The sequence below is a fragment of the Lipotes vexillifer genome, unplaced genomic scaffold (assembly GCF_000442215.2).
Source record: "Lipotes vexillifer unplaced genomic scaffold, Lipotes_vexillifer_v1.1 scaffold532, whole genome shotgun sequence".
Classification (NCBI taxonomy): domain Eukaryota; kingdom Metazoa; phylum Chordata; class Mammalia; order Artiodactyla; family Lipotidae; genus Lipotes; species Lipotes vexillifer.
Window position 1 is genome coordinate 130,537 of NW_006798027.1, and position 11,724 is coordinate 142,260.

At 44.4% G+C, this 11,724-nt stretch overlaps 2 protein-coding genes across 2 annotated transcripts; both read right to left on the bottom strand.

Annotated features, from left to right (window-relative positions):
* Window positions 1-3,065: 3,065 nt before the first annotated feature.
* On the bottom strand, window positions 3,066-3,619 carry LOC103091180 (dual specificity protein phosphatase 22-like). The gene is given in 3 exon segments (XM_082931483.1): window positions 3,066-3,447; window positions 3,449-3,556; window positions 3,558-3,619. Coding segments are annotated over 3 exon segments (534 nt in total). The 3' UTR covers window positions 3,066-3,083.
* Window positions 3,620-8,054: 4,435 nt separating this feature from the next.
* RPS17 (ribosomal protein S17) lies at window positions 8,055-11,491 on the bottom strand. Its single transcript, XM_007470047.1, has 5 exons — window positions 11,386-11,491; window positions 10,948-11,099; window positions 10,279-10,384; window positions 9,741-9,806; window positions 8,055-8,181 (listed from the first exon to the last, which is right to left on the bottom strand). The coding sequence occupies exons 1-5, from the start codon at window positions 11,386-11,388 to the stop codon at window positions 8,101-8,103; spliced, it is 408 nt and encodes a 135-aa protein (XP_007470109.1). The 5' UTR covers window positions 11,389-11,491; the 3' UTR covers window positions 8,055-8,100.
* Between the last annotated feature and the right edge of the window lie 233 nt (window positions 11,492-11,724).

Genomic DNA, 11,724 nt, shown 5'->3' on the forward strand with positions numbered 1-11,724 from the left:
ATGGAGGTTCAAATATGTAGACGTGATGGATTAAATCATTGGCTATTGGTGATTAACTCAATTTCCAGCCCCCTCCCCTCCACAGAGGTCAGGGGGTGGGGCTAAAAGTTCCAATCCTCTATTCACATGGTTGGTTCCTCTAGCAACTAGCCCCCATCCTGAAGCGATCTACAGCCCACCAAGAGTCACCTCATTAGCATAAACTCAGGTATGGTTGAAAGGGGCTTATTATGAGTAACACTCAGGAAATTCCAAGGGTTTTAGAAGATTTTATGCCAAGAACTGGGGAGAAAGACCAAATATATATTTCTTATTATACCACAATAGCGCAATCTAAAAGAATAAAATGCCTGGGAATAAACTTAAGCAAGGAGTGAAAGGCTTGTTCCCTGAAAATTACAAAATATTCCTCTAAGAAATTAAAGAAGATCTAAATAAGTGGAAAGACATCCCATGCTCATGGACTGGAAGACTTAATACTGTCGAGATGTCAATACTACCCAAAGCCATCTACAAAATTCAGAGCAACTCCTATTAAAATTCCAGTGGGCCTTTTTTTTGCAGAAATGGAAAAGCTGATTCTCAAATTCAGTGCATGGAGTCCATGTAATAGGCTGAACTGTATTCCCCAAAATTCATATGCAGAAGCCTTAACCTCCAGTACCTCAGAATGTGACTATATTTGCAGACAGGGCCTTTAAAGAGGTAATTATGTTACAATGAGTCCGTTAGGGTGGGCCCTAGTCTAATCTGACCGGTGTCCTTATTAGATGAGGAAATTTGGATACAGAGAGACCAGAGCTATGCATGCATAGAGAAGAGCATGTGAGGACATAGCAAGAAGACAGCCAGCTCCAAGGCAAGAAGAGAGGCCTTGGGAGAAATCAAACCTGCTTACATCTTGATCTTGGACTTCTAGCCTCCAGAACTGTAAGAAAATAAATCTCTGTTTAAGTCTGTCGTATTCTGTATGGCAGCACTAGCAAACTTATACAGCCCAGGTAGACAAAAAAAAAAAAAACTTAACAAAATGGGAGGACCCACACTTCGTAGCTCACTACAAAGCTATAGTAATCAAAACGCTGTGGACTGACAGAAGGACAGACTTATAGACCAATGGAACAGAAGTGAGAGTTCAGAAACAAACCCATACATTTATGGCTGATTTTTGACAAGGGTCTCAAGTCCAGTCAATGGGAAAGGAATAGTCTCTTTAACAGATGATGCTGGGACAACAGGACTTCCATATGCAAGAGAATGAAGTTGGAGCCCTACCTCATACCATATACAAAAATTAACACAAAATGTATCAAAGGATTAAATATAAGGGCTAAAACCATAAAATTCTTGAAAGAAAACATAAGAGTAATTCTTCACGGCTGTGGATTTGGCAAAGGATTCTTAGATATGACACCACTAGCATAAGCAATGAAAGAAAAATAACACAATGAACTCCGTCAAAAGTTAAAACTTTTGTGTATCAAAGGACATTATCAACAGAGAGAAAAGACAACCCACAGAATGAGGGAAAATATTTGCAAATCATATCTGATAAAGAATTAATAACCAGAATATACAAAGAACTCCTACAACTCAGTAACACCCAATTTAAAAACTGACAAAGAACTTGAACAGACATTTCTTCATAGAAGATATACATATGGCCAATAAACAACTAAAAAGATGCTCAATATCACTAATCATTATGGAAATGCAAATCAAAACTACAATGAGATACCACTTCACACTAACGGGGATGGCTATTATCAAAAAAACCAAAACCAAAACCAAGAAAAACCCCAGAAAGTAACAAGTTTTGGCAAGGATGTGGAGAAACTTGTACACTGCTGGTAGGAATGTAAAACAGTGCAGTTGCTGTGGAAAATAGTACGGCATTTCCTCAAAAAATTAAACATAGATTTACCACATGAACTAGCAATTCCAGTTCTTGGATATACTCAAAATAACTGAAAGCAGGGATTTAAACAGATATTTGTACATCCATGTTCATAGCAGCATTCTGCACAACCGAAAAGCAGAAGCAACCAAAATGTCCACCAAAATATGAATGGATAAACAAAATGTGATATGGGGAATAGGGAGTTATTGTTTACCGAGTACACGGTTTTTGTTGGGGATGAGGAAAAAGATTTAGACATAGTGATGATGGTTACCATAACACTGTAAACATATTTATTGCCTCTAATTGTACAATTATGAATGGTTAAAATAAATATTATATGTTAAAAAAAACTTTACCACAGTTAAATACAACTACCAAAATTCATGGAACTGATGATGGCTAACTCTATGAGAGTGAGTAAAATTCACTGCTAACAGTACTGGTTCAATAACTGAAATTTAGATATTTTCTACAGAATACGTATTAATGAGTAACATAATGAATAACACAGGTTTTAAACACTTTACATTTCTGCAAGCTTTGAAGTCTGTCCAAATAAGCCCTTTCTGCTCTGCATGTATTTCTACCAAAATCAGCTGTAACATTAGCTCAGCCAATTCCCACTTCAGGTTATACTGAATCAGTGATTTCTCATCTTTAAAATTATTCTCAGCTGTAGTTGTTCTATGCAGATTATTCTAGAGGCTAATTCTTTAGACTCTTCAAAGTTGGCATTGACTCTTGCATAACAGCTGAGCAGTACTGGTAACACTTTTTGACTCATCAAGAACCAAGGAAAACCATTCAAAATCATTTGCTTTGTTTTCAAAGCAACCATTCTCACCCAAAGGCTAACACTTTTAAATAAGTTTACTTACTCTGCACACGTTTCTTCCGGAGAAATTAACTCACCATTGGTAAACAGCTTCCCTTGCCTACCGAATGAATGGGCTACCCATACCTTAAAAACATAACATTTAAAGCCCAGTTTTCTCTTTTTCCTTTTTTTGATGACACAATTGCATATGTATTGTTTAAAATGAAAACAGGTGAGTTCACAAATTACTTCTGGACACTGAAAAATGAACTCTGGTTGCTTTTCTTCTGGGCAGCACCTAAACTCTGGCTGCTTTTCTTCTGGGCAGCACCTGAACTCTGGCTTTGCAATATTTCAGGTACATTACAGTCTTCTGAGAGAGGCCCAGTACTTCAGAATCCCTGGGGTGGCCAGAATGCCTCTGGCTTCTTCCGCATCCCGCAAAGGGCTCTCTCCATACTCCTCCTTCAGCCACTGGCGGAACTGATGGACCTGGTGCTCCTCAAACTCCTGGAGCTGCTTCTGGAAGCCCAGGTTGGGGTTTGCACAGGACCTCCCCGCACGCACAGTGCACAGGGCATCTTCCCAGCCGAAGTCGGTGACCATCATGATGTATGCAACCACCAGAGTCACGCTCCTGAAGACGCCGGCCAGGCAGTGAACAAGGCAGCCCTCACCTCGCAGGCGGCACTCGTGGATGAATTTAATACTTTCTTTGAAATGTCGTCAGGTTTTGAGATGGTGAATCCGCTCCTGGAACGCACAGGTATTTAACCCCCTCCAATGTTGGCCTAGCACTCTCGTGCACAGACAGAATGTGTGTCACCTTGTTCTTCTCTGGCATCTCTGAAGTTGCCGATATTCAGGCCAGGCAGGATCTTGTTCATCCCATTCCCCATGGCGGACCAGCAGTCTAGCGCCCGGGGCGTGGCGGCAGGCGCACTGAGGGCATGTTGGAGCGGGCGGGCAGGGGTCACTGCGCGCCCACAGCGTAAACGGCAACATGGACTGACGGCGCCCAGACCTCTCTGTCCGCTGCGCTCCTGTCCCCCGCGCTCCCTGGCCGTCGGTCCGTGGCACAGGCGCCCCTGCGGGAAGGGGCTCGCGGCGCTTCCGCCCCCTCCCAGAGTGAGCCCAACGCCTGCCACGCCGGGCCCTGCCACGCCGGGCCCTGCCACGCCGGGCCCTGCCACGCCGGGCCCCGGGACTTGTGGACATGGTTCCTAGGGGCCGGGCCGGTGCGCAGGGATTATGTCTCCCGGGGGCCGGGGCGCAGGGACATGACTCCTGGGAGGGGGGCAGGGAGCAGGGTGTCTCTTTTTTCTTTAACGTTAAGTATGCACTAATAATTTTTTAAAAATTAAATGTCACGATATGGTGATAGGTATGGCCCTCATAACACTATTGAGTTATAAACGTATAACTGCAGTCTGTACTGCAAAGTGATAACACTGCTGCGTACTGTCTCTGTGGCAACTATTTAATTCAGCCAGTGCATCAGGAAAACAGCCATCTACAATTTGTAAACAAATGAATGTGGCTGCACCCCAATGAAGCTCTGTATGTAGACACTGATTTGAATTTTGTATAGTTTCCACAGGCCACAGTATTCTCCTCTTGTTGTTGCTATTGTTTTAAAGCATTTAGAAATGTGAAAAACCATTCTTAGTTCATGGCTTACCCATAAACAGGCAGCTGCGCATAGTTTGCTGACCCCTGCAGTTGAAAAAGAGAAAATGAGCTTTACTCACATTCCTCACAATTGAATCCGGTTGTTTTCTTCCAGTATCTAATGAGGAAAAGCGGCAACCTCAAGTAAAGTAAAAAGAAAGTTACACCTCCAAGTGCTAGTTCTTTGAAACTATGGATAAAATAAACATCTGACAAGTTTAATTTAGAAAAGAAAACAAACATTTAAAATGACACATAAAAATGGAGTTTTCCTAATTATGAGAGAAAAACTATAATTATATACTAATAAAATTAAAAATATTAACAACATAGGCAATACAGAGAATATGAATTTACAAATAGAGGGGAAAATTTATGCTTCAACTGTTAAGAGCAACAACCTGGGTTTTGATTTGGATTCTACAGAGTGGCTCTGCACCTTTCACTGCCTTGGAGCTATTTTACAACTCTGTAAGTTGTAGATACCTGATAATACAAATAATTCTTATCTATGGACAAATGCAAATAAATAAATTCTGTTGGGTAGAGAGGTTCAGCTGACTTCCCTCCTGTGGAAGAAGTCAGTCTTGTGTCCATTTATAAATTCATTTTTTCAACGTTCTTTTACTCCAAATTTGTCCTTGACTTCTCCTTTGAACTGACTGTAACATCTCAGTTCTCTGAGTTTGTAAAAATGCTTAACATGTGTTCTGTATGAGAGCCATTTCACTTTGTTGAAAACTATACTTTAACACAACTAAGGGCAATATAGAAAAAAAGAAGATAATTACCTCCAAAAGTTTCCTGGGGCACTTTCAAATCTTGAAGAAGCAGAGTCTGTGACACAGAAGGCAGAAGACTCTCTTGTCTATTTGCGAAGAGCATTATCTGACCCCAAACATGGGAGACTGCACCGAGGGCCAGCCAGTGCTAGTCGCTAGGCCGGCAGCTTCCAAACCCAGCTGGGATTGGAACTGCCAGCAAGTACCTGTGAGAACACCTGCGCAGGCCCCACCCACCTCCTGAAGCACAAATCACGGCCCAAATCAGGGGCAGGGCCCGGCCACCTGCTTTTAACAAGCTCCACAGGAAGTTCTAGTGAGCACAGGTCTTATTTTACAGATGAAAGAACTAAGGCCTAGAGAAGCTCCTCGACACTGATGGAGGATAAACAGCTTCTTCGTGCAGCCCAAGTCGGCTCCCTCCTCCTCCCCCGACCCTTCCCATCCCTCATCTTAAGTTATCTAGAGCACAGGGCCTAGAGGTAGAGGAGCCAGGCAGATGTGGAATAGCAATGACACTGCATCCTAGTAGGCAAGTGTGGCAAACATCACAGCAAACAGTCTTGCTGCTGGTTTGGCATTTTGTTAATTTTCTTACCCATTGGTAATTTTAACCCCGCTCTAATTTCTCCCCCCATAGAGAAAGCCCACCCCTTTCCTCATCATTGACACCAAAAACCAAGAGGGAAGGCTTCTTTATACGGAGCTGTATTTAGAAGGCAAGAGTATTTGCTGAGAATGCCCAACTCCACACCAAAAAATGGAAAGAAAAAGTTTTAAGAGAAAGCTCTTCCTTACTGTACAATACTAATAAATATAAAAGTAATAACGGAGTTAAAATATTAATAGATGCTATTAACTAGTGAATGAAAAGTTGAAGAACAGGATATTTAGCCTCGAAATACCTCCTTATAACTTACAGTGGAGAAACCTGACAGATGCCCCTTAATCCAAGTGCTCAAAGTAAAACATCACTAAAACTCACCAAGTATTCTGTGCCTCCCAGTATGATGCATCAAGTACACAGTATCTCTTCTGTCGTACACATCTTCCTCGACTTATGATGCGGTTATGTTGCAATAAACCCATCATAGATCGAAAACACCCTAAGTCACAAATACATTTAATACACAACCTACTGAACATCATAGCTTAGCTGAGGCTATTTTTAATGTCCTAACACATTAGCCTAGTTAGGCAAAATCATCTAACACAAAGCCCATTTTATAATAAAGTATTGGGTATCTCACGTATTGAATGCTGTACTGAAAGTGAAACAATGTTTGTATGGGTACAAAAAAATAGTTAAGTGTATTGGGTTTACCTTTGAGATCACATGGCTGACTAGGGGCTGTGGCTCACCGCCACCACCCAGAATCATGAGCCCTACACCACGTTATCACTAGCCTGGGAAAAGATCAAAATTCCGTATTTGAAGTCGTTTCTACTGAATATATATCACTTTCACACCATCCTAAAGTCAAAAAATCTTAAATCGAACCATTTTAAGTCAGGGACCATCTGTATTCCTACAGAAAAAAGCTCAATTAAATCTAATTGTGAGCCGACATCAAACCCAAACTGGAGGACATTCTACAAAATCAGCCAATACTTTTCAAAGACAGACATGGAAAGAAGGCTGAAGGACATGAGAACTAGATGTAGTAATTCTGGGATGGATTCTGAACCAGGAAAGAAAACTATGGAAGACATTATTGGGAAAATTGGCAGGATTTTACAATGGACTATGGATTAGGTAACAGTATGATATCAATGTTAGATTTCCCAATTATGATCATTGATCTGCGGTTATGCTTGTTCTTAGCAAACTGACAATAAAATATTTGGAACAAAAGGGCCCATCTCTAACCTGATCCTAATGGATCAGAAAAAAAGTGTATAGAGACAGAATATAAAGCAATTGGGGCAAAATGTGAGCTGAGGTCGGGTAAGAGTATTTTAAAGTTCTTTGTGCTATATATTCTTGCAACTTTTCAAGTTTGAAATTGTATCAAAATTGTTACAATTTTTGTACTGCTACAATACACATTTTTAGGATGTTTGTTGCACATATCTGCCTCACAGAACCAGATGTGCAAGGATCAATGGAGAGCCAGACTGACCTAGGTCCTGCCACTACCTTGCAGAGATCTTGACATGCACACGTACACAAACAGGCCCAGCTCAGCCCAGGACAGTCAAACAGAGGAGCCTGTGCTGCAAGCTGTCCTCCCACTGCTCAGCAGGGACCAGCCCAACCCAGCACTCTCCACAACAGAGTTGGACCCACAGCTTCAGCAGCTCCCCAAGCTCAGATCCACCCACCCGGGATCCACCCAGTGGGATCCACCTAGTGAGCTCAGCCTCCCTTGAACTGACACATCCCATTGTGTTTCACTGATCCTCCCCCACACGACCATTCACACTCAGTCAATCTCCTATGCTCCAGGTACTGGCCTCCACACCCATCCTATCTCCCACCCACAGAAAGCTCAACCCTCACACACGTGAGGAGCGTTACTCTTTCAAGACCGGCAGGTTCATTAAGCCAAACTGCATGTACTCAGAAGAGGCTGAAGCGCAAACAAGCAGGGCCTACAGGGTGAGGAGGGAAAGGCATCTCCTGACTTTTGTCTGAAGCCAGAGTGCGTGCTCAGGGCCTGGGAGGACCAAGAAGGGTAGAGCTGGCAACCACAACAGTGATGCAGGTGTCCAGGCTCAGGCCTCCTAATACATCCATAATCTGTATGGGTGCTGCCCATAGGCCACTTACAGATGCGTCACACTGCAGACCGCTCTTCTTCAGGATACTTCTCCCTTGAGAAAGAATTCCTGCCCTTAGCTCCACCGGCACCCAACCCCACAGATGACACAGGCACAGTTGTTGTCCGAGGTTTATTGAAAATATTACAGCACAGCAGAAAGATTCAAACGGCTCCACGTGGTGTTTTGAAATTCATCCCAACTGTAGGCTGAGTGACCTGCAGGTTGGACAGACTGCCAAAGTCCTGGAACAATAAAAAGGGGCTTAGTGTGGCTGTACTGGTGAGATCTGTGTCCAGAGCCCCAGCACCACCATTAGGCTATGCTTCCGTCAGCCTCCACAACCTTGGGGTCAGATTGGTGGGACCCTGCAGAAAACCAAGAGAGCCTTCTCCTCCCCACTCCAGAGCAATAAACTCTGTAGGGGGTCTACCTGCGATCTGAAGGATCCTCCATAGTCAGCCATGAAGGAGCTGTCCTGTGCACTTTAAGACATTTAACAGCATCCTTGGACTCTATCCACTAATGTCTGCTAGTATCCCCCAGCTGTGACAACCAAAAATGTGTCCAGGTATTACCAAATGTTCCCTGTGGGGTGCAAAATCTGTCCCTTTGAGAATCACTATTCTAAGGCATATACAGTGAGACTTCATTTCCAAGACCAGCCCTCAGGTAGGAGGCATCACTTATGCAATCAACATTTGTGAAGGGCCCGGGTAGAATAGTGGTAGGATAAGGTCAGGGCCTGCCTTTAAGGTGGCTCAATCTAAGTGCAAAGAACCCAAGAGCATGTGTATAGCTGATTCACTTTGTTATAAAGCAGAAACTAACACACTACTGTAAAGCAATTATACTCCAATAAAGATGTTAAAAAAAAAAAAAGAATCCAAGTGCCCACCATATGACCAGAATTTAATTCCTCATTTTATCCTCAAAAACCAATTTTACAGTTGAAACTAAAAAGCTGCATTCCAGAGTAGTATTTCAGGACAAAATGATCTGTAGCAGGCGTTAGCTGTACTGGTCATGTTTTTCTGAGACCAGGTGGTAGTAATATGGGTATTCACTCTATTCATTATCTTTCTGAACGTCTTAGACGTTTCACGATCATAAAAAGGAAAAATAAAGTTGCTCTAAATCACCAACTGTCTCCTGGACTTTGAAGCTCATGCTTTCACCAAACTGCTGAAGTACTAAGATATGTCACAGAAGAGACACTTAACAGATTGTACTGAAGATAGCTGAACTACCCAAGTAGTGCCCAGTTAGCAACTGGAAATGAGACCACAGCTCATTTGAGTGATTAGCATACAGATACAGAAGCAAGCAGGCAGACTGAAGAGAGAACTAGGGATGGAACCAAGGGGGTAAATGTGAGAAGCCAGCCACAAAATCGAGAAGCGAACAGAAGGAACTGAGAGAAGGGGTGTTCTGGAAGTCCTGGAAGAACAGCCACTGGATTTGGGAGTTATCCTCGTGTGGAGAGCAAACTGAACCTTCAATAACTAGCTTCAAAACCCACTTTGGAGGCAGTCTAGGTTAGTGGTTAGAAGGGTGGATGGATTCCCATCCCTGCCACCTACTAACCTTGAAGTTACCATTTCATCATCTATAAAATGTAAATAACAGGATGTGCCTCATGGGACATACTGAGGAAAAGGGAAACGCCATATAGAAACGTTGAGATTACCTGATATATTTTAAAGACTCAGTAAGTGTTACCTAGAAGTATTACCCATAGTAGAAAGCTACTGATGGTTGGTGACCAGGGAAGCCCTACTTTAGGAATTCAGCAAACACTTACCAAGAGCTTCAGCATTTCCTTAGTGTCAGGATCTACTTCAATGATTTCCTGATCCAGGGCTGAGACCTAGAAGAAACAAGGCAGGCCCCAAATAGCAATGAGTTATCTCTCACCTTCCCTGCCTTTTCTCTAAAATTCTTAAATGAGAAACAAAAAAAGGGGGTGGGGGACGGGGATGGGTGGCATAGAGGATACAGTAGCATCCCATGAATTCAGTATTTAGAAAACCTTAAGATTGGGTTTATACTTCAGAAATACTATGCTAGGGCAAATAATCAAACCAGAAGACATAAGTCACCAAACAAACATCATTAAAAGGCTCTCATATATAAAACAGAATGGACTTACATGATCCCAACAGGGCAGAACAGAAGCTAACATACAGGCAGGTAAATTATAGGTACCTACAGCTGGTCAAAGGGTATATGAAGACTCAGCTGAGGTCCCTTTGAAAACCAGGTACCTGAAACGGTTCTCAGGAACCTGCTTTATCTTTCAGGATGAACAAGAGGTCCAGAATAAGACCCAGAAAGTTTACCTCAGGCACGTAATTATCTCTCCTCTCTCTCTCCTCCTCCTGCAGCTTGATGGAGATACCTCTCACTGGGCCTCTCTGAATCCGCTTCATCAGATGTGTGACATAGCTACAAAGAACAAATGCCCAAGAACACAAATTGGCTCCCACTGGTACCCAGAACGTCTGGATGTGTATTTTAGTTCTCTTCCCGCAGTGAGAAGGGAGAGGATTCACCTTGGGGGCCCTGACTCTGAATCTCCTACACACACAAAACCTCCACATGCAGCTCCACTTACCTAGGCATGCCTGTCCCTTTGGTGTCGCACATCCTCTATTCAAATTCGCTTTCAAGGCTGTCAAGTACTCCCAACAAACCTTCACGACCCCTCCCCCCAGCCATCATTTTCTTTACTTCGAATTCCACTTTACATAAATTAGCATTAAATCACGTACGCCCTTACTTAACGTTAATCTTCCAGAGGTCGACTGTGGCTAACCTCGTCCAAGCGCCACCGCCAGTCAAACCGCCAAATACAACGCGAACATAAGACAACCCCACCAAGAAAGTCAGCAAAGGCACACCTCCAGCGCTCTTCTCGGAGCAGCGGGAGACTAGTGCTAACCCAGCTCCCACGCCACGACTCTCCATCTCCCAGCAGGCCCTGGAGGCCGAGCGCCGACTCAACTCACCCTGCGATCTTGTTGCGGAGCTTCTTGCTGGGAATGATGGCGATCTCCTCGCACACGCGCTTGTTGGTGTGAAAGTCGTTACCCAGGCGCGTGTAATACTTCTCAATGATGACCCGGGCCGCCTTCTTCACGGTTTTGGTGCGAACGCGACCCTGCAAGTGGAGAACACAGGGTCACTCGCGACTCAGGAATCCCCTCCGAGGAACAGCACGGCGTCACGCCCTGACCGGAGCGGGGTTCGTGGGCTGGGTCTGAGCCCAAGAGAGGGAGAAGGCCAGCCGGGCAGTGCTGGAGCGCGGGGTCAACGCGGAAGCCAGCGGCTCACGGAGGCTTCGGCCTCACAGGGTACTGCGCCCCTCCTCGCGGGCTGGGGGCCGCGTAAAGCGGCGGATGGAGGACGATTGTGGGGGGTACCAGCTTGGAAACAAAAACACCTACCATGTCGGCGGGTCCTTGGTAAAAGAGGAAACAGGAAGCACGAGAGGCCTATAAAGCGCAGGCCAGAAAGCCGCTTCCGCCTAGTCTGAGATGCGCTGAGCCGACTGTAAACGCAGCACAGCGACCCCTAGAGGAGCGGGGCGGAATGGAACGGAAGTATGGCCAATCGCCATCCAGTGGGCGTAGCGAGTGGCTGACCCGCCCCGCCCCGCCTAGGGTGGTCTTAACGCAGGTTTCTCTACACCCTTCTTCAGTGGTTAGGTCGCCCATTAAGTGCCCTAGACTAAGAGCAGCGGCGCATCTCTCCCACACATGATGCGGAGAGGGATGAAGGCTTAC

Excerpts from the sequence above, each read along its gene's own strand:
- RPS17 (XM_007470047.1), bottom strand. Across the intron at positions 10,385-10,947 it reads CTCCGCAACAAGATCGCAGG|CTATGTCACACATCTGATGA; the intron begins GTGAGTTGAGTC and ends TGTTCTTTGTAG. Across the intron at positions 9,807-10,278 it reads GAGATAATTACGTGCCTGAG|GTCTCAGCCCTGGATCAGGA; the intron begins GTAAACTTTCTG and ends TGTTTCTTCTAG.